The sequence below is a fragment of the Schistocerca americana genome, chromosome 5 (genome assembly GCF_021461395.2).
Source record: "Schistocerca americana isolate TAMUIC-IGC-003095 chromosome 5, iqSchAmer2.1, whole genome shotgun sequence".
NCBI lineage: Eukaryota > Metazoa > Arthropoda > Insecta > Orthoptera > Acrididae > Schistocerca > Schistocerca americana.
In genome coordinates this window covers 668443306-668467398 of record NC_060123.1, presented here as the reverse complement: position 1 = coordinate 668467398, position 24093 = coordinate 668443306, and the positions used below count along the sequence as shown (strand labels likewise).

The following is a 24093-nucleotide window of genomic DNA, read 5'->3' as shown; positions in this document are numbered from 1 at the left end:
CTATTATTATGAAATAGTGATTTCACCTTTTCTAAATGTCTGTGGTCAGTTTTTAAATTCGCTAACCGAAATAAATCTTATCAGACATCTAAGAACTGTCTTATCATTCTTTAGTAAAAGACCAGTAATGCATGTTTGGAATGGTACACTAAGCTTTCTTAATTCTGCAAGGAATTGTTCTCTGTGTTGCTGGAAATTGGAACAAGGGAAAATTAAATAATTAGTATCTCAGAAGCCAGGATCATTGCAATCAAAAGTGTCTGAATTTCCTAGTTGTAAGTGAGGCTACCTTGATTGACTCTCATCCGATATACGTGGTTGCTTTCAGTGGTATTCACTGATGATTTTGTGTAGCAGCATGTGAGGCACCCAAGACGTTATGTTGTGATTTGCACTGTTGATAATTGAGTGAATTAACCATAGAACTAATAGATGTAACGTAGTTTTAAAGTGAAATTAAAAGTAATTACATTCCAAGTGAAGCACTGTTTGTGCCACGTACTCTGCTGAAAATTGTAATTACTTTCCACTCTACATCAATCACGCAATGTTGTTGCTATGAAGCAAAGAAGTTACATTTCTCGCCAAAGAAATTTCAAACCACCGAGTTTACATTACAGAACTTTTGTAGACAGGAGATAAATTAAGGCACGTATGTACGACCTTGTGAACTGTGACTCAGTGATAAGAAGGATGTTTTATGTATATCTAATAATAGTAGGAAATGTTTAAATTATTTTAGTATGTTGCACGACTCCTAAATGCTATGAATTTCTATGTAACATCGTAATGAAACTGAAATATAGCTATGAAAACTGTGACACTCTTAACAAGCGCATGAAAAAGGTTCTGCATTTATGGCATATATTAATTTGTATGCTATGTAACAACAACAATATGTGAGTGATGTAAACAAGGGAGGAATAGCGGTTTACTGCGGAAGAATGCAACACAAACACTGCTTCACTTGCTCTGTATGTACAGTTAACAGCTTTGAACCATGTACTACGTTACATCTATGCGTATAAGATTTTTGGTTAAGTCGCTCAATTGTCAACAGTGCAAACCACAACACAACCTCTGGCCGCAACATGTACTGCTGTACCAAAATCGCCAGTGATTTCCACTAAAACCAACCATGTACGAACGCCTCACACCTGATCACGATGGCCAACCATCGAAAAGCGTGATAGATAAAATGAATTTTCGTGACTGACGAATAATTTTTTTCATTTAATTGACAATCGCAGCCCTCGAAACGTAATCCATTATGGATGTAATTTACTGTACAGACAGTTCCGCTGAGAACTGACATATTGTCAAAGATGCAGCATACGTCCTTACTGTAGCTTGCAAATATGCATTTACTGTACCCCTCAGCACGTTGTAGTTCCCGGAAAGTTGAATGAATATATATCGGAACATGTTACAGCAGATGTCATTCTCAATGGAGAAAATTTATGGTCGAGAGTAGAAACGTAAGAAAAATGGTGTCGCTCAGTCCAAATACCTGGCCAAGGTTCAACAATAGAATTGTTCGCATCGTCGAATTTAAGATGATGATGTTGGGTTTTGTGGAAGATGAGTCATCAACTAGCACCCGTCAGTTTACCTGTGGAATGCACTCTTCGACGGAAAAGCTTTGGGAAGTCCTGGTGAAAAGAAAAAACTTCCTAACATTTAAATTTAAGTTCGATGTCAACAATTTCCTGTTTTTCAGAAGTGTTTTCTTGCTATTGGCAGTCCACATTTTATATCCTATCTACTTCTACAATCATCATTTATTCTGCTACCAAATAGCAAAACTTATCTACTATTTTTAGTGTTCACTTCCTAATCTAATTCTCTCAGCATCGCCTGATTTAATTGGACTACATTTTAAAAAATAAGTATTTTTTATCTGAAAGTACTAAGTTTATGAGTCAACGCCATCTACGGCTTGGGATACCCAGAATATTATGAAGCATTTTGCAGCAATACCAACTGCAATTCGACAAATACAATTTTAAAGGAGTGCTTTGAAGGCATAAATTCGTCTATGGGCATGGAAGGAAAGTATCCATGCAATTCAATCAATATTAAATTTTTTCCACGTTAGTACGCAAATATTGCAACAAATGTCATTTACATCCTTCATGGAATATCAGAGACTCTATTACTTTCGGTTTCATTTGTAAGTGGTGAAATTGTATACAGATTGAATCTTTCATTTTGCAGCGGAGTTTGTGCTGTTTTGAAACCCACTATCTCATTAAAACTGTATACCGGAACTGGAGTCGTACATGGAACCTTGCAACGGCTATGGCTTTTGTGGGCAATGCTCCTACTAACTGAGATACCCAAGCACGACTCTGCAAACGATGTAACAACTTTACTTCCGTCAATAGCTTTCTGTTGTTTTCCAAATTCAAAGAACGTCTCCTCCATACTTCACTAGAGTAGCATTCCTGAATGAAAGGATATTGTGATGACATTTAAATTACTGAAAATACAAGTCATTAGGAAACATTTATTTATTCTCAGTAACTGACAAAAGGAGAGAGAAGAAAGTAAGAAAGAGTAGTTCCACTTCTTATTTGTCTCCAAAACGCAGAAAACTGTATGCTGAAATTACAGCTCTTTTGGAATTGGATTAAATAAATCACGAAATAAGGCGCAACGTAGAATTCAATTATCCGACAAAAGGTCGAATGTTTAAAAGTTCTTCTAAACGTTACCATGTAACACACAGTTTGTGATATCATTATTGTGGGCTCTTTCGGTGGAGACGATTATTAAAATATAATAATAACTAGCAAGAGATTCACTGTTACCATTGTAAAATAGTTAACCGTAACATAGCTTCGTCAACATGTCAGATATTACGTTGACATAATGACGAAGCTGTGTCACTGTTAACTATTTTACAATGGTGATGGTGAGTTATTGCTAGTTATATGCGAATAATTGCCCCCACTGAGACAACCCAGAAATGAAATCTCAACCTGCTGATTACATTGTTACTTTTAGAACAATTTTAAAGAGTCGACCAATTGTCAGATAATTGAAATCTACGCTGCCCCTCATTTCATGATTTCTGCAATCTATTTCCTAAAGAACTGTAATGTGAGTTTTATAAGGCGGTCAACGTATCCTGCTCAAAACGATCAGCAACTGCTCAGTAACTACTGATGGTACTGGATGAGAATTAACTAATCATCAATTTGTGGATTACCTAGATGACACTGAAATTCTTTACTTTCTTGCAGAAAAGTTCTAATTTTAGATACGTCAATCTTTAAGTAAGGAAGGCTTGCTGCGAAATACGTACAACCATCAAGATGCAAGCAGATACATCGAAGAAAATAATTGTCTCACAAATGATCAAATAACTAGCTGCCGTTCAAACCACTAGAACAACTAGCATCTCCCTCTGCTTCAAAATGTGCATATCCCCATTAATATAAAATTACATTTGCCGTGATTTCCCTAAATCGCTTAAGGCGTCTGCCGGAATGGTTGCTTTGAATGCACACGGCCGATTCCCTTCCCCGTCTAAATTGTGCACCGCCCAGGATAACATGCTCGTCGATAGGATGTTAAATTCTAATCTGTCTTCCTTCCATCTGTTCTAAATTTCATTTAGCTATAGGTAATTGCACTTCTTTATGTTCATAACAATCAAATTACATTGTATATGTTACCGATCGGCTATTTTCTTCCAATGCTTGATAACAACTACTGTTTTCCGAATGACAACAAATGAATGCTAACGAAGCGACAGAAATACTACCATCACTTGACTCTATTTACCACACAAGCTCAACTGCTTAAAGTATTGGTTTACTTACATTTTCACGACATGGGTTGTTCTCCGACATTAGACGAAGAATGGGCAAACTTCGTACGTTGAATCACATTCATCGGTAGTGCTTCATGTGTGTCTTTGGCTAGACGTGTGTAATGATAACTTCGCTACCAACGTTATAAAGTACGTTAGATACGATGTCGTTTTTGTATTGCCACGTAGGACAATGTAATCACATCGCACTTTAATTCCGCAGTCGCTTCTTACTGAAGTTTATCCGAATATGCAAGACATTATATTTGCTGTCCTCACTGCGCTATAATCTGATATCAAACGCGCTGGATAACTCCGTGCTTTAAAATTATTAAGTCTTCGTAAAGGCAACGACCACTTCATATTTCAGCGCCTGCGATCCTGGTCTTCCTTCACTTGTTATCAGAGATTATCTACAACAGTTCGTGAGCACACAATAGAAATATCTCTGGAGTGAGCATTCAGATGTGCAACATAGATTTTGCGTTGTCAGCATACAACGCCGATGTGGTCTCGCGACCTCGCAACAGCGTTCGTTTGTCCGTAAAGCGCCCTGTAGATTTAGAACGTCATTACATTACTAGTAGAGACAGATTCCCTTCGTAGGCATCGTGTATACGCGTGTCGTAGAAATAACAACGGTATTTGAATTTGATACCTGGAATAACTGGGCTCTTAGCTTTGAAGAGCAAAATGAGGGATCATTTCGTTTCTTTGCCACAACTGTCACAAGTCAAATGTATCGGTTTTAGGGTTTTCTGTGACAGACATCGCTATTTTTCGATTTTATACGGCATTTTATCGAATGGCCGAGTCTCTTCTAGCTTAGCTTTGCTTAATGACACTGCAGAACGCCCCAGTGGCTTTGAAACTATTCTGAAAAACACTGTATTTTCTGAACATTAGCGATTATACCACCTGATTCTTCATTTTCTCTTCTCTATTTTTGGTGTTTCTATTTTATTTTAAAAATTTTTTTTTTCAGGCTAGCAGGTAATTTTGTTTGCTGATAAACTTTCATATATTTATTTAGCGCATCTTACGTGCATGCACCCACAACATTGCAAAATAACTAACAAACGAAAAGTTAAACGACTGGATAAATGTCGCACAAGGACAGATGTATCGCAAATAATAAAAATACATATACTCATTTCATCCTCCTGCGCGCGTGCGCATGCGCGTTCACACACACACACACACACACACACACACACACACACACACACACACACACACACGCAGAGAGAGAGAGAGAGAGAGAGAGAGAGAGAGTAGTTTTCAGTTTGCTTGAACTTAAAATACAGGTGTCGGTAAAGGTTCAATAGGGATCTCACCTTGAATTTCTCGTAGTTTAGGTGCGATATCGTCGCACAACATAGGTTTCCTGAATTTACCTTGAAATTTTAGTGTTTTTAACGAGAAGTCCGTTGCAAATGGGGAAAACGTAAACGTGAGGATACATAATAGATCAATGCGCTGCCAAAATCTTCATTTCTCATTCTCATTCATTGGCTTCGCCAACTCACGACGGAATTATTACCTTCCAGCACTTCGGACTACGCCATGGCTCAGCCTATCGCCACATTCATAGGTTTCACTGTTTAGCCAAGATACCCGTGTAAAATTATTTTATCTATTTAGTGTCATCTGCTTAGTAGTAGACCAACGTAACGACATCAGGGGAAGTGGACGATACGACACATATGAAGGAATTAGCTGGGATCTTAGGTACTCATATTTTATGTTGTTAATTAAACAAGCTTAAGATAAAAGCCACCAGAGTGGTTGCATTGGTGCTAAAACGGTTACACAGCGTGTGTGTGTGTGTGTGTGTGTGTGTGTGTGTGTGTGTGTGTGTGTGTTGCTTTAGTTTTTTTGTTTGTTTTGTGTTCTCCATTATCATGATACACTTTCAATCTCTTGACTTCTTATCGACTTTTTTCGAAAGCGGAATATACGGTCTATTTCTGGGGATGCCCATTTTGTTATAAAAACAAACAAATAAAGTGTTCTGTACCAGTATTGTGCAGAAAGTGTATTTAAGATACAGGCTGAAATTTCAGCCAATACATTTGGTTTTTTCCAGCTTTGATTTACTTCGCAGATCTTCATTTCACATTGCTCCTGGCATATATTTAACTAATTTACTTTCACACACACAGTTCTTTTCCTCTGTTGGGTACAGCGTTCTTTCAAACAAAAGTGAAATAATTGATGTTGAATAAAGCGCAAAACCGTTTCCTCGTGTCACAGAGAACCATACGGTAAGTATATTCTAGTCTAAAACAACAAAACTGACTATAAAACATGCAAGTGTGACCTATCAAAATGTATGAAGAGGCAAAAATTCAACTTCCACACAGTCTTTTTTGAGTTTCAACATTATAAAAAATTGACATTTTTCAAGCTGTCGATTTCCGTTGTCGTTTATGTGTGTGAACAACAGAATAGAATTCGCTATTTTGCAAACGTTTGCTGCAGATGACCAAAGACTTTGTTCAACCATCCTCTACATCTTGCACATATAATAACAAATTTAATACATTTACTCAAAATGCAACTAAAACAGCTCAGTACTTCAAAGTAACCATCAACACAAACTTTTCCACGTTTCACGTATTTCTCTTTTCATCTGCAGCAAAATCAGTAATTCACCACTGATATCAGGAATAAATAAATCGTAAACGCTCAGCAAATACGTGTAGTGTTAAAAGTTTCTAGCAGTGTGGAAGGCGTATGCAAACAATGTCACCGCGAACTTTTAATTGTTGCCAACACGTACAAACGCAATGTGTGACTATGGAGCCGAGTAAGGTGACCAGAAGCACCCTATAGATTTTGAATGTCATTACTTCGCCAGTGCAGACACATCCCCTTCAAAAGCATCATGGGCTTAGTACGCGCGATTGATACACTTCTTAATAATTTGCTTTCAGTATCTGGAATGAACTTGCTTGAAAGCTTTGACGAGATGAACGAAAATGCCCTTCGTTGCTTTATGTCACAGCTCGGGTGTCCCTATTTTTTCCTGTTCTCTTTCAGGAAAAGAAGGAACAGCCATCAATATTGCTTAGGCTTATTACTGAATTTTATCGTACTGCCGAATCTCTCGGCGGAGCGGTGGCATTGTGAAATGGCCTGCTAGCGTGCCAACATTAAGACGTCCTGACAATCTTCGAATTTGGATCTATGACATGTAGTAAATTAGCGATTTATCACACGTTGAAACATCTTTAGGAACTATATTCTTCTTTCAATCTTCAGGAACAATCTTAGTTTATTTCTAGGGAAACTAATGCCTTATGTAAAGACAGTAAAGTGGAAAACTGAAAAATACAAAGAATATGACTCAGAATAAATGTTTCCCGCATGTGAATATTCACTAAATATGTACACGTTAAACGGATTGACTGGCAGCACACTCCTGCATTACCGAATTTATCCAGCACTTGCCTTATAAACATAATTCGATACAGACACATAAATTAGCCCTACGATTTTATTAAATGGTTCAAATGGCTCTGAGCACTATGGGACTTACCTTATGAGGTCATCAGTCCCCTACAACTTAGAACTACTTAAACCTATCTAACCTAAGGACATCACACACATCCATGCCCGAAGCAGAATTCGAACCTGCGACCGGCGCCATCTAGCGGGCCAACCATAGCGCCATCTGGTTTCCCCCTTCAAGCTAGACGAGTTTCGTTCTTTGTAGTTTTTTCATTTGATGCTTATTTCGTGAGATATTTGGCCCGGTCACTATCAATGGACCACCCTGTATACATGCGGCTGTAGTATCTTCCACACAAGGTATAAAAGGGCTGTGCATTGGGGGAGCTGTAATTTCTAGTCGTGTGATTCACGTGAAAATGTTTCCCACGTGATTATGGCCGGAAGATAAGGAATCAGCAGACTTTGAACGCGGAATGGTTCATGGAGCTAGACGCATGGGACATTCTGTTTCTAAAATCCTTAGGGAATTCAATATCCTGAGATGCACAGTGTCAAGAGTGTGCTGAGAATACCACATTTCAGGCGTTACCTCTCTCCACGGACAACGCAGTGGCCGACGGCTTTCGCTTAACGATCGAGAGCATCGGCGTTTGCGTAGAGTTGTCAGTCAAGCAACACTACGCGAAATAACCGCAGAAATCAATGTGGGACGTACGACGACCGTCTCCGTTAGGACAGAGCGGTGGATTGTGGCGTTAATGGGCTGTGGCAGCAGACGACCGACGCGAACGCCATTGCTGACAGCACGACGTCGCCTGCTGCACCTCTACTGGGCTCGTGACCACACCGGTTGAGCCACAGACGAATGGAAAACCATGGCCAGATCAGATGACTCCCGTTTTCAGTCGGTAAGAGCTGATGGTAGGGTTCGAGTATGGCGCAGACCCCACGAAGCCGTGGATCCAAGTTGTCGAGGAAGGACTGTGAAGCCTGGTAGTGGCTCCATAACGATGTGGGCTGTGCTTGCGTGGTCCAACTGAAAATGGTTATGGTCGGCTATTGGAGACAATTTGTAGCAGTTCCTGGGCTTCATGTTTCCAAACAACGATGTCAAGACACTGGGCCGCAACTGTTCACGACTGATTTGAAGAACATTCTGGACAATTCGAGCGAATGATGGTCACCCAGGTCGCCCGACATGAATCTTATTATTCATTTAAGGGAAATAGTCTAGGGATCAGTTCGTGCACAGAATCCTGCACCGGCAACACTTTCGCAGTTATGGACGGCCTTAGAGGCAGCGTGGCTCCTTATTTTTACAGGGGACTTCCAACGACTTGTTGAGTCCATGTTACGTCGAGTTGCTACACTACCCCGGGCCAAAGGAGGTCCGACGGAGTCATTCACGATTTTTATCACTTCAGTGTAGGTGGTTCATTTTCAGTGGGACTAAGAGGACGACTCTCACGAAAAAACCATCTCTTCCCTTGCTGATATGTCTGTGTCGGTAATTCGAACAAAACACCTCTGTTCTTTGCCGATTTAGACCGACTTGTGACTTCCTCGAAGAATTTGTTGAGCTGATTTTAAAGTTGTTTCCTTACCACCATCGAATGGTCCTGCATCCAGCTAACACATCTGTGGGTCCGTAAATTGATATCATAACTGAAATTTGGCTATTTAGTTTTCTGACATGTTCAATATTTGCTCAGTTGTCCTATGTTTACTGTCATAGGATTTGTAATTTTGCTTCACGTATGAATTCGTGACCAGTTCAAAAATGGCTCTGAGCACTATGGGACTTAACATCTATGGTCATCAGTCCCCGAGATCTTAGAACTACTTAAACCTAACTAACCTAAGGACATCACACAACACCCAGATCGTGACCAGTAATATAGAAGAGATAGAGAATATCCAACGGAGAGCAGCGCGCTTCGTTACAGGATCATTTAGTAATCGCGAAAGCGTTACGGAGATGATAGATAAACTCCAGTGGAAGACTGTGCAGGAGAGACGCTCAGTAGCTCGGTAAGGGCTTTTGTTAAAGTTTCGAGAACATACCTTCACCGAAGAGTCAAGCAGTATATTGCTCCCTCCTACGTATATCTCGCGAAGAGACCATGAGGATAAAATCAGAGAGATTAGAGCCCACACAGAAGCATACCGACAATCCTTCTTTCCACAAACAAAACGAGACTGGAATAGAAGAACCGATAGAGGTACTCAGGGTACCCTCCGCCACACACCGTCAGGTGGCTTGCGGAGTATGGATGAAGATGTAGATGTAGATTATTAATAATATGACTGAGCACAATTCGTTTGGAAAAGACTCGATGACACAGCCGCTGAGGCCTGTGTGGGAAACACAGCACACGAAAATCTCAAGTTTACACTTGTAGTGAGCTCTGAAGGAAGTCATCAAGTCTTCAGTTACTTTCTCTAAGGCATCTGCACTTGGAGTCAAAGAACAAACTGCATCAGATAATCAGTGACTTCCAAACTGAAGTCTCATCCCAAGGTCCTGTCGGCTGTTCAGCAAAGGAAGATCTCCATATACAGGGTGGTCCATTGATAGTGACCGGGCCAAATATCTCACGAAATAAGCATCAAACGAAATAACTACAAAGAACGAAACTCGTCTAGCTTGAAGGGGAAAACCAGATGGCGCTATGGTTGGCCCGCTAGATGGCGCTGCCATAGGTCAAACTGATATCAAGTGCGTTTTTTAAAATGGGAACCTCCATTTTTATTACATATTAATGTAGTACGTAAAAAAATATGAATGTTTTAGTTGGGCCACTTTTTTCGCTTTGTGATAGATGGCACTGTAATAGTCACAAACGTATAAGTACGTGGTATCACGTAACATTCCGCCAGTGCGCACGGTATTCGCTTCGTGATACATTACCCGTGTTCAAATGGACCGTTTACCAATTGCGGAAAAGGTCGATATCGTGTTGATGTATGGCTATTGTGATCAAAATGCCCAACGGGCGTGTGCTGTGTATGCTGCTCGGTATCCTGGACGAATCATCGAAGTGTCCGGACCGTTCGCCGGATAGTTACGTTATTTAAGGAAACAGTTCAGCTGAAACACAGTATAAGGTGTGTAATGCTTACAGTAAAGTGTTTGTTTTGGATAGCGAGTTGTGAAACGTCAACCACTACCTGCAACAAATGATGATGCCCAAGTAGGTGTTTTAGCTGCTGTCGCAGCTAATCTGCATATCAGTAGCAGACAAATTGCGCGAGAATCGGGAATCTCAAAAACGTCGGTGTTGACAATGCTACGTCAATATCGATTGCACCCGTACCATATTTCTATGCACCAGGAATTGCATGGCGACGACTTTGAACGTCGTGTACAGTTCTGCCACTGGGCACAAGAGAAATTACGGGAAGATGACAGATTTTTTTCACGCGTTCTGTTTGGCGACGAAGCGTCATTCACCAACAGCGGTAACGTAAACCGGCATAAATTGCACTATTGAGCAACGGAAAATCCACGATGGCTGCGACAAGTGGAACATCAGCGACCTTGGCGGGTTAATGTGTGGTGCGGCATCACGGGAGGAAGGATAATTGGCTCCCATTGTATCGATGGCAATCTAAATCGTGCAATGTATGCTGATTTCCTACGTAATGTTCTACCGATGTTTCTACAAGATGTTTCACTGCATGACAGAATGGCGATGTACTTCAAACATGATGGATGTCCGGCACATAGCTTGCATGCGGTTGAAGCAGTATTGAATAGCATATTTCATGACAGGTGGATTGGTCGTCGAAGCACCATACTATGGCCCGCACGTTCACCGGATATGACGTCCCCGGATTTCTTTCTGTGGGTAAGTAGAAGGATATTTGCTATCGTGATCCACCGACAACGCCTGACAACATGCGTCAGCGCGTTGTCAATGTATGTGCGAACATTACGGAGGGCGAACTACTCGCTGTTGAGAGGAATGTCGTTACACGTATTGCCAAATGCATTGAGGCTGACGAACAACATTTTGAGCATTTATTGCATTAATGTGGTATTTACAGGTAATCACGCTGTAACAGCATGCGTTCTCAGAAATGATAAGTTCACAAAGGTACATGTATCACATTGGAACAACCGAAATAAAATGTCAAATGTACCTACGTTCTGTATTTTAATTTAAAAAACCTACCTGTTACCAACTGTTCGTCTAAAATTGTCTATTACAGCGCCATCTCTCACAAAGCGAAAAAAATGGTGCAAGTAAAACATTCATATTTCTTTACGTACTACACGAATATGTAATAAAAAATGGGGGTTCCTGTTTTAAAAAAACGCAGTTGAAATCCGTTTGACCTATGGCAGCGCCATCTAGCGGGCCAACCATAGCGCCATCTGGTTTTCCCCTTCAAGCTAGACGAGATTCGTTCTTTGTAGTTTTTTGTTTGATGCTTATTTCGTGAGATACTCGGCCCGGTCACGATCAGTTGGCTCAAATGGCTCTGAGCACTATGCGACCTAACTTCTGAGGTCATCAATCGCCTAGAACTTAGAACTAGTTAAACCTAACTAACCTAAGGACATCACACACATCCATGCCCGAGGCAGGATTCGAACCTGCGACCGTAGCGGTCACGCGGTTCCAGACTGAAGCGCCTTTAACCGCACGGCCACACCGGCCGGCACGATCAGTTGACCACCCTGTATATTGACCAACTACATTACGCATTGCAAAGTTCCAAATGTCACCTACGATAATAATAATTATGGGCGTAGTTATAGCTATCAAAGTGTATTTTAGTTGTTGTGGAAAGTAGTGGAGGAAGCTTTGTGTTATATCTCCTTTTTCCTTGATCAACGGGCTTTCGTTTCTCGAAAAGCGGATGCCGAAGTCAGCCAGGCTACTATGGATGTGCCGAGTTTTCACCACTTCTTTGCACTTCTAATGAGTGGGACACCAAACTGAATACATACTGTGACGGCTCACAAGACGGTCCTGCGTCGTACCGATACCATAATATGTGTAATTTAAAAGGTAAACCTGAAAATTTTAACATTATACTGTAGCTATAAAACTATTCAATCTATCCTTTTGGTAACTCGTATTCTCGTCTTCCAGACTTCGCAATAATTGTTTGCATCTTACCAGATACAGATGTCGCACTCACGTGGAGTATGATACTGACTTTGGCTACCAGAGTGAGCTGTTTCACTTTTAACTGGTCGATCAAGAAGCAGACGCAGTATGACTTTCAGAATAGTCGTCGTTTGTGGAAGGCACCCACTGTCCCATAAATCTTCAGCACGCACCAATGTTTAAATACAAGTTAATATAACGACCTGTAAATTGAATCGGTTCACGTTATTACGATGAACCGTTCAAGTGACCCCTCTAATATGCAACTGTCATATAGACAGAAGGTAAGTACGATTTTTTGGTTAGGCCGCAAGCACATAAACCAGAGGGAATCACTGACACGAAAGAGGGATCACAAATACGAACGACAGGAACGATGTCGCTTTTCAGTCAGACCACAGTCGTGTACGACGTGATAACTTGTAAGTTACTCTGCAGCCTGACTTGGGACAAGCAAGATTTACAGTCGACTGAATTTTTAAGAAGATGGTGCAACACCAATGCCAGTACATACTGTCCAGTGTATGCAAATTGCATCACGTGGGCTAAACAGACGGCATCGCATTTGAAATTATGGGACTGTTTTCTTTTTCATGTTTTTCAACCCGCAAGTTTTCATTGCCGGAAGGGAATTCCAAGATGACGATGTTGCCAAATAAGCTGTCACTATCTCGTTGTGCTTACATTCAGCATAGTTCTTACAGTTCTTAATTGTGAATACATAACATAAGATGTCTATCTGATGTATGTGTGTAAGAAAACGAGAATTCAGTTGAAACACAGTCTAAGGTGTGTAATGCTTCCAATAAAGTGTTTGTTTTATAAACTGAAACCCCTTTTCCTTGCTGGAATTTATATTTATTTATATTCCGTACGCCCTACGCGTTTCGCCTTCAGTGAATTTAATCTTACAGTTTTGCTTTTATATGCGACACTTATAGATTAGAAAACAGTTCACAGCATAATTTTTACATTAGTAAATTACTATCTACAGTCATTCATTTTTCCAGCCAAAATCTTCTTTTCCTCTTATCTGACTTTAGGTTAGAAGTCACACTGTCATTCACGTATGACCGGATAAGAGGAACTGCAAGGTTCAATTCACTGAAGATACCGTAATATAAAAGATGAAAAGAGTCTGGAACATAAATATGGATTCCAGGAAGAAAAAGGCATTTCAGTTTATGAAACGAATACTTATCGTTTTACTGCGGATGGATAATGGCCACACCAACAACCTTGTCATACAGTGTTTGATTCAAGATGATTTTGTGGTATTTTTATTTATCAGTGGCGATCCATTGTATAATGAAGTATCATAACTCATGAGGTATATTTGTTGCAATGGCCAAACGGGTAAAATTAAGGAAATCCGGTCATATGGAGAATGCTGCAAACAATTCTTCCTTCCGGCGCACCATACACGGATACAACAGGAGAGGAGGAGGTAGAGGGGAGGGTTTGGTGGTATTGGTATGTAGGTGTACCTTCCATCTTCAACCCTATGGTCCTTGCGGAACAGAGATGTGCCCGTAGAAGATTCTACTACTGAGGAGAACAGGTTTTTGTTTCCAAATGTGACGCCTTCAGTCAAACTTGTTTTCCGCAGTAGGCGTTTCTGGATATTATATGGTAGTTTCCAGTAGTAAGGTATTTGGTACATTTGTGTTGAGAATAGATCTCCAGAATACTGCAGGATACAGTTGACTCCTTTGGCACTTTCTTATACATGCTGTGGATTTGACGGAAAGGTACCAAAAAGACATATTCAGTGATACCATCTAAAATGTAAATGAATAATAAAGCAGTCATCAACTCGAACATTCGAGATAGTACGCCATTCTCTTTCTGCTCACCGCGCCGGATTTGGGACGACCTACAGTTTAAAGGCGACTTTATCCCGATGCCTAGTTTGATACATTTACATAAGCAAATAACTTACGGAAACGAAAGATGCGAAAAATGTCAGATATGATCATAGACGGCGGTAGTCTAGTTTTGAATCGGAGGATCTGTGGATCGGGACTTACTCAAACAGACGTAGTGGACGCACATTGTCATGTCAGCGGAAGAGTTTTAATACTTTAGTATTAATTTATATCCTCAACGTGAACAACTAGGATCATGTATGCTGACATACGCACCGGAAACCAATGACATTGCCGATAACTCTATTCAGGCCTAACACCGAAGATCTTTGATGCAATTCCATTCCACAGAACAGTAAAAAGTACAAGCTTACGGAAGGTATTCCAGCACTGCCATCTGCAGCGGCACTAAGACAGCCACTGATTTATCTGCTACAGTTTATCGTTTGGGTCCACGAGGAAACACCTTTAGAGAAATGCACAAAGAATTACGACAAGTTCACGATGCTAGGCGGAACTCCGTGCTCATGGTATCTTACGACGGTTGCCTGTTTTATATTCCGAGAAGCCGTAAGAGATGTGGATAGGACGACAGGGCTGATAATGCCACAGTCTGCGTTTAGGACAACCACACACTCAAACGCAACTCTCACACACATGACCATTGTCTCTGGCTGCCGAGGCCAGACTGCCAGAAGCAGTGGTCATGTGTGTGTGTGTGTGTGTGTGTGTGTGTGTGTGTGTGTGTGTGTGTGTGTGTTGTCTAATTTGGAAGAAGGCTTTATTAGGTTTTTTCTCCTATTGTAAACGCGAGTGTTTGTGTGCGGGACTGGTGGAAGAAGAAGAGTGTTTGCTGTGGTATCCTGCTGCAGGCGGTGAACGGGACTCCACCCACAAAATTTCGGAGGCTGTTAAGGGAATTCTGTGAGTATTTTGGTATACGAGATATGTGGTCTCAGCCGCGCGGGATTAGCCGAGCGGTCTGGGGCGCTGCAGTCATGGACTGTGCGGCTGATCCCAGCGGAGGTTCGAGTCCTCCCTCGGGCATGGGTGTGTGTGTTTGTCCTTTGGATAATTTAGGTTAAGTAGTGTGTAAGCTTATCGACTGATGAGCTTATCTGTTAAGTCCCATAAGATTTCGCACACATTTGAACTTTTTTTCTGTGGTCTCAAGTTGGTCGTTAAACAGTATTTGCGTTTAGTTTGATGTATCTTAGTACTCGTATTACACCGAAAATATCTGCGGAAATGTCGACTGTATGGTCTGTCTGTCCAATTCGGAAACAAGCTTGTTCGATGTTGACAACAGTAACTCTCACTTTACTCCTCGCCCTCAAACTTGCACTAAGTAGGCCCTGTTGCGCGGTTCTGCTGTGGTTTGTTTTTCTGACAATGTTAGTTGTATCTTGACAGTGATACACAACAGAAAAGGCTTACAGATAAAGAATTGAACGATGTGAACCTCGTGTATGTGTTGCGTAATTCTCCCTATGCAATTCTCAGCAATTTCTGTTTCTTTCAATGTATCCACGTCACATGTCCTTAAATTCCTACCTTTCTGAAGTGTCTTCATTTGTGATATGCAGTTCACAAGCAATAAATGCAAGTCAGACTCCATACAAGTCCCTTGAAATATTTTGTAGGTCTAAATCTGGTTCGGAACTCTCTGTGTTACCATTATATAACCTCTCTGAAGCCTTCCAGTGTCTTCAGGTCTCGTCCACGTACGTAACCTACCTTTGCTGTTCTTAAATCAAGTGTTTGTCCTGCCTTATATGCTCATATATTCCTCTGCTGCAGTCTTCAGCAACGGCTCGTGTCGTAATACGTGCCCAACCATTCTAGATCTTCGCCTCACTTAATTCTTTATTAAACGTTTTCTCTCTCTGACTCGTCTTCGTTGATCAACCCATCTGATCTTAAATTGTCTCCTGTAACACCACACATCAAAGCTGTCAATGCTTCGCACTCTTGCAGAAATGTACATCAAAAATACTTTTTAATTAATCTTTTTATTGTGTTAAGATTTATATTTTTTAATGTTAGTAGCCCGTTCGTCTCTATATAATGCACTTCCGCTATGTGTACTCCTTGCCACTTTGGCTTTGTTGCATCTTTTTTCCTTTTCTATTCTACTTCCCGGACAGCAAAATTCGCCGACCTCTTCTGCAGTTTCTTTTCCAAGATTAATTAACAAATCACGCCGAGAAAACTTGAGATATGGCAACTCTTGTCCAAATTTAACATGTAGCCCTTTGGCTTGGCTGTGTGCAGCGCACACTGTTACCTTACCTTTCTCGTCGTTTTTCGTGGATGTTATGATTTCGAGTTAGCTCACGTTCCATTTCATGAAAGAACCGAGTCAATTCCTGTTCACCTTCGGCAACCACAGTTACGTCCCGAGCTAACAGTTGTTTATCAGTGTATGACCCTTCTTTACTTCTCCAATTGCTCCTTCTGCATACAAACCAAATATCAGTGATTTCAATGAGGAACCTTACCTTAAACTTATCATGGTTTTAGCTTGTATCATGGTGATTCTAGTCTGCCTCGCATTGCATTTTCCTTTAGGATATCAGGCGGAATAGCCACATCTACATCTGCAGGGACACTCTGCAAATCGCACTAAAGTGCCTGGCAGAGGGTTGTCGAACTACCTTTACAATAATTCTCTATTATTCCATTCTCGAAGAACGCGGAGAAGGACACCTATATATTTCTGTGCGAGCTCTTAATTCATTTTATTATGATGACAGTTTCTCCCTGTGTACGCCGGTGTCAACAAAATATTCTCGTATTCGGAGGAAAAAGTTAGTGATTGAAATTTCGTGAGAAGATCCCGCCGCAACGAGAAACACCTTTGTTTTAATGATGTCCACCCCCAAATCTTGTATCATGTCCGTGACACTTTCTCCTTTGTCTCTAGATACCAAAAAACGTTCTGCTCATCTTTGAACTTTCTATATGTACAAGAAGCATATATTTTGCTTCAAGTTTTGGCAGCAAGATTCCTGTGATCATCTTAAGGGATCATAAAATTATTTTCCACTACTGCCTGTACGGCAACGTTCTTACTGTGGCGTCAAATACGAGAAATATTCATAAAGTAACATCTAACCAGTAAAAAAAAAAAAGAAAAAAACTAGGTAATTTTTGAAAATGAAATAGGGTAAACACGGGATGGATGGCCATAATATTCTCAAAGCCAGTTTCACAGCCTAATTCACAAGCTCAGCCTGAAACTTTCAATAAATTGCCTTTTCAATTCATAAAAAGCAGTAGTCGACTTCGTTTACAAAGATATGAAAAATTGCATACTTGTTCAAATTCTTAAGAAATGTGTAACGCTTGGCCATCTTACCGGAATATTAGGGATAGACGGTCAGACACGTAAGGGATAGATGGCCTTCGGACTAAACACTTTACAATCAGAGAGAAAATTGTAAAAAAACTTTTAATACTTTAAACACGTTTTATTGAATCTCTTGAGGTAAAAAATATTTTATAAAGATAGGAAGTATAGGTAAAGTACAACTTACACAGAACCTCATTTGTAAAAGTCATTTTACAATTCTTGAAATTTTTAACACTTTTATTAATTTGTTGGAACACAACTAGTTTTATACGGAAAGTAATGAGAAATCGTCTTAGTTATCCAGTTAGTTGAATATAGAACCAAGCCTAATCTGTTGTTTACTTTATTAATAGCATTTTTAAGGTCTTCATCTTTCCATGATCCCCTAGAAGAGACAACCTTTCGAATGTACAGATTTGGTATCTGTAAAAAAGTAACGATGTCATCAAAATTTAATGTATAACACGTTTATGAGATGGCCTTCTAATCTCGGTCGTGGTATGACCGTCTCTTCCGATCAGCCGGGAGAGACGACTATAGAGCATCGTCAGACATGGCGTATTTTCGGTAAAGGTTTTTTGTGTTGCCATATTTGCCTGAAGGTGAGTTTTATACTTCGAAACATGGTTTTTAGTAAATAATTAGCGGCCTGCCCAGGCTTCGCACAGGTAGCAGCACTACGTAACCTATGGCTGAGCGAGTTGACTGGTGCAGTGCTAGTAAATTACACACACAAAACTGCCTAATGAATCAGTCTGTTAGGGAAAACTGTATGAAATATCCTGCAGTAGTACCTAAGATTAGCCTTCACATACATAGAGAAAACGTGGCTTCAGATACAGAGGAAGATATATATAGATGTATAATTCCAATAATAGTTATTTTGCGTGGATCATTAACCTATCAACTGGACGCTACTTCAGTGAGCTGTGTGTCCCTAATCTACACCAGTTATCCATTCTGGGGAAGAGAACCTGCAGTTTAACGTTTAATTCGCATCAAGTGTCATTTCTGGCGAATTTCACATCATTGAGAGGAAAATGCATCCCTTTCACACGACCTAAACATTAACACTGTACAGATAAATCCATTCTAAGCAGCTTAATATGTGACACGTCCTGCATCGCAAATCGCTTAGGATGTTGGCGGTTTTTCGTGCAATCCTTCCGGTAGCAGTAGCTCGCACAGGCTTGGCGCCGCAGTCGGGAGGCGTTAGGGATGTATAGAGGATTCCAAAGAGTTCTGCCATTCACAGCTAGAGGCTATGACGTCATTTTCACAGCAGCAGGTGACTTGAACTGATCATGGATTAGCCAGTTTGTACGAAACATTTATAAATTACATTCACAACCCTTCCTCGTGAATCAATCTACCTGTTACTGAAAACTGTATCAGAAGATCATGAGATAAGAATGAACATACAGACTGAAACCGCACCGGGGGACTTTACATTATATATTTGTAGACAGAACACATGAAATAGGGCCGGCCGGTGTGTCTGAGAGGTTCTAGGCGCTTCAGTCTGGAACCGCACGACCGCTACGGTCGCAGGTTCGAATCCTGCCTCGGGCATGGATGTGTGTGGTGTCCTTATGTTAGTTAGATTTAAGTAGTTCTAAGTCTAGGGGACTGATGACCTCAGCAGTTAAGTCCCATAGTGCTCAGAGCCATTTGAATCATTTTTTTAACATAAAATAGGTATAAGTAAATCAATAAAAGTTAGTGAGCAGAATAATTTCCCAATTACAATAGAAGATAATGTTGTTTCATCCACTACCGGTTTCGATCTTGTGCCCATCTTCAGGCGGTTTGCATTCAATTACATGTTTCATTGCTCAGGGTTGGTCATCACTGTTTCAATAAAAAACAAATAAGTGATGATGAGTAAATAGATCCAACTGAAGCAATTGGAAGTTGGTACATGGTATGTGTTGTTAAGTATTACAGTGCTTACATACAGTTGGAGAGTCCACGTCTTTTCCACAACACATTCAACACATTTTTCACAAAAAATATCTCAGTTTTTTACACATTATCTGTTTGTTATACAACATGGTAAATATTGATACTTCCATGTTAAGCCTTTGGTACAATAGATGTTAATAACTTTGGGAGCACATTCACTCACAACATCTAACTTGCTTGTATGGGAAAACAGAGTTTGTGGAAAAATACCTTAGATTTAATGCCCTTTTGGCATATTTATTATTTTATGAATGACATATAAGTACTGCCAGTGTTTCTGTACTTATACTCTATCATACACTTTTAGTCATACTTCTGTGACCATGTTATAGAATATAGACCATTCTTTGTTTTAAATTCTGAGGAAGACACTCCTAGCAGTGTCGAAACCAGGTTAATTTGTTAAAAATAGTGACCGAGGGCTGATTTTCTTTCAGTTGTTAGATTTAAGAGCTCAAAGATGTTACAAAAATTGTTCAAATGGCTTCAAGCACTATGGAACTTAACATCTGGGGTCATCAATCCCCTAGACTTAGAACTACTTAAACCCAACTAACCTAAGGACATCACACACATCCATGCCCGAGGCAGGATTCGAACCTGCGACCGTAGCAGCCGCGTGGTTCCGGACTGAAGCGCCTCGACCACAGCGGTCGGCTAAAGATGTTACACAGACAGAAATACAACAGATATTAGAGATTATGAAAATGAAATTGTTACATGATTATAGAACCACAGTATTATTTATAATATATAGAATGATGTCGCCTCCTTCGTTGAGTGGTCAGCGCGTCTGACTGCGAATGCAGTGGACGTCGGTTTGATTCCTGGCCGGATCGGAGATTCGTTGTGGTGAGCTCATCATCATTTCATCATCACGGGCACGCAAGTCACTCAGTGTGGCATCAACTGAAAAGACTTGCAACTCGGTTAAGGAACTTCCTCAGGAGGGGAGTCCAGCCATCAGTGCCATATGATCAATTAATGTTGCTGGCAAATTATATAACGTTGTAATCATTGGCATTTTAACTAGTTGTGAGTGAGAATTGAGCAGCAGTTTCGGTTTCTTAAAATTTCATTAAAGGTGTGTAAAAAATCACTGGTATTCCAGGTCTGCTTGTTGCCACATGGATGTTCGCAAATACCTCATCTGCTGTGACCCTGGCTGTTCGTCTTGTTGCAGCGAATGATGTGCTGTTGTCGGTTACCCCGCGCGGCTGCTGTTTTAGTTTACTACTAGTGCTGAAGGATATTTGAGTACCACTGTTATGAAAAAAGTTAGCAACTCGTTGTAAAAATTTTCCCTATGATGAGAATGCGTGCAAATGTGTATATTTGTTGTTTTGAATCTGATTTAGGTGGTGTGGCTTGTTTCTCTTTGATTTTCTTGTTAGGTTCACCAATTATATCTCGGTTCTGTTCATCCACCAAAATTATTAACTACACTACTGGCGATTAAAATTGCAACAGCAAGAAGAAATGCAAATGATAAACGGGTATTCATTGGACAAATATATTATACTAGAACTGACATGTGATTACATTTTCACGCAATGTGGGTGCATAGATCCTGAGAAATCAGTACCCAGAACAACCACCTCTGGCCGTAATAACGGCCTTGATACGCCTGGGCATTGAGTCAAACAGAGCTTGGATGGCGTGTACAGGTACAGCTGCCCATGCAGCTTCAACACGATACCACAGTTCATCAAGAGTAGTGACTGGCGTACTGTGACGAGCCAGTTGCTAGGCAACCAAACACCAGATCTGGAGAATGTGCTGGCGAGGGCAGCAGTGGAACATTTTCTGTATCCAGAAAGGTTCGTATAGGACCTACAACTTGCGGTCGTGCATTATCCTGCTGAAATGTAGGGTTCGCAGGGATCGAATGAAGGGTAGAGCCACGGGTCGTAACATATCTGAAATGTAACGTCCACTGTTCAAAATGCCGTCAATGCGAACAAGAGGTGACCGAGACGTGTAACCAATGGCACCCCATGCCATCACGACGGGTGATACGCCAGTACGGCGATGACGAATACACGCTTCCAATGTGCGTTCACCACGATGTCGCCAAACACGGGTGCGACCATCATGATGCTGTAAACAGAACCTGGATTCATCCGAAAGAATGACGTTTTGCCATTCGTGCACCCAGGTTCGTCGTTGAGTACACCACCGCAGGCGCACCTGTCTGTGATGCAGCGTCAAGAGTAACCACAGCCATGGTCTCCGAGCTGATAGTCCATGCTGCTGCAAACGTCGTCGAACTGTTCGTGCAGATGGCTGTTGTCTTGCAAACGTCCCCATCTGTTGACTCAGGGATCGAAACGTGGCTGCACGATCCGTTACAGCAATGCGGGTAAGATGGCTGTCATCTCGGTTGCTAGTGATACGAGGCCGTTGGGATCCAGCACGGCGTTCCGTATTACCCTCCTGAACCCACCGATTCCATATTCTGCTAAAAGTCATTGAATCTCGACCAACGCGAGCAGCAATGACGCGATACGATAAACCGCAATCGCGATAGGCTACAATCCGACCTCGACCACAGTCGGAAACGTGATGGTACGCATTTCCCCTCCTTACACGAGGCATCACAACAACGTTTCACCAGGCAACGCCGGTCAACTGCTGTTTGTGTACGAGAAATCGGTTGGAAACTTTCTTCATATCAGCACGTTGTAGGTGTCATTACCGGTGCCAACCTTTTGTGAATGCTCTGAAAAGATAGTCATTTGCATATCACAGCATCTTCTTCCTGTCGGTTAAATTTCGCGTGTGTAGCACGTCTTCTTCGTGGTGTAGCAATTTTAATGGCCAGCAGTGTAGTAGCGATATCTGTGAAACTTTGTTGTAACTGTTTGTCTGGTGTGGTTTGATGGTGTTCCTTCTCGCAATTAGAGCTCAGCTGCAGAGCTGAAGCACTGAGCAGGTGGCCGGTTTGTGTTGCCAGGGCGACGTGCTCACGGCCATCGAGGTGCTGGCGTGCGGCAGCTTCGGCCACCAGCAGCCGCCGCCGCAGCACCAGCAGCAGCAGGCGCACCAGCTGGACGAGCCGCTGGCCAAGTCGGCCTTCTCGCCGCTGGCGCCGCCCCCGCAGCCGCGCTACAGCCCCCAGCCGCAGCCGCCGCACCCGCAGCTGCAGCCGCCGCCACAGCAGCAGCAGCAGACGCCCCAGCGGCGCTTCCTGGCGGCGCCGTACGCCGGCACGGGCTACCTGCCCACCGTCATCCGGCCCCCGCCCGACTACCCCCTGCCGCTGCTGGCGCCGCCCCACGACCTGTACGCCGGGCTCCCGGGGGCGGCTGCAGCTGCCGCCGCCGCAGCCGCCGCCGCCGACAAGGCCGCCGCCGGGTCGCCCAACTCCGCCTCCGGCTCCGACAAGACGTCGTACTCGGAGTGAGCCCACACTGGTCGCACCTTGACCACTGACCAGCGCTCTGTCGTCGCACAGAGTCGAGCTGGAAGCGCAGATGAGGCTGCGAGAAAGGGGCGAGCAGTGTCTCCCGAGTCACGTTTCTCTCCGGTGACGTTTCGATGCTAAACTTCACTGGCATCATCTGCAGGTTGTTTTCGATACAGTCCCAGTCTTCGAGGTTACGAACATCCTCCAGGTACCTCAGCATACGTTAGTGAGAGGTCTGTGAAACGAAGTCCGTTTTATGTTGTGATCAAGCAGAGAAAAAAGAAACGACAATGCTGGTAAAACGTTCTCAGTGTTTCTTCAATAACGAGAAATTTGTACTCTAGTACGCCTTCAGTTACGCTCCTTGGCTTCTGGCTCTATGTCATTTGGGTTCAAATTTACTTAAAACTATGTGCTATACTGTTGTCTCAGAGGAATCAGTACTGCAAGAGCTAGGTCAAATTTTTATAAACTATGATGACCCAAGTGTATGTTTCGGTAGTACTATCGCCAAGTCGACCATTTCGCCCTCCTGAACCATCTCGACTGGAAAAGATGTTGACCTATTGGACAGACACTAGCTCCAGCGCGGTAAGGGGCTATACAGGGTACCCCAAGGAGGCATGACCAAATGCTGGGATATAACAGGAACGATAATTCGAAGCAAAATATCTAGTAAACATGGGCTTTAAAATGCCACGCCTTAAGAGCTACGAACACTTCTGCATCTTCGACATTATTCAACTAATCCCTTCTCTAATGAGATCTTTATTTTCCATAATTTAACACGTGGTCGTATGGATCAAAACAAGGAAAAAAGTCCAGTAAACACGGGCTGCACAGCTCATACCTTAAAAGCTACGTTAGAGATACTGGCAGAAGTAAAGCTGTGACACCGGGCGTGAGTCGTGCTTCGGTAGCTCAGATGGTAGAGCACTTGCCCGCGAAAGGCAAAGGTCCCGAGTTCGAGTCTCGGTCGGGCACACAGTTTTAATCTGCCAGGAAGCTCCATACAAGCTACGTTAGAGTTTGTAAATACCCGATTTGCTGTGACATTGGCTATTTGCCCTGATGCAGTGAATGAGGTGCTGTTG

General features: G+C 42.0%; 1 protein-coding gene across 1 annotated transcript in view; it reads left to right on the top strand.

The window, feature by feature from the left end:
• Window positions 1-22996, top strand: part of LOC124616622 (putative bifunctional UDP-N-acetylglucosamine transferase and deubiquitinase ALG13) — a 41132-nt gene extending 18136 nt beyond the window's left edge. The window contains exon 4 of the mRNA XM_047144946.1: window positions 22547-22996. Coding sequence (XP_047000902.1) covers window positions 22547-22996 — 450 coding nt within the window. The remainder of the gene's footprint in view (window positions 1-22546) is intronic.
• The last annotated feature ends 1097 nt before the right edge of the window (window positions 22997-24093 follow it).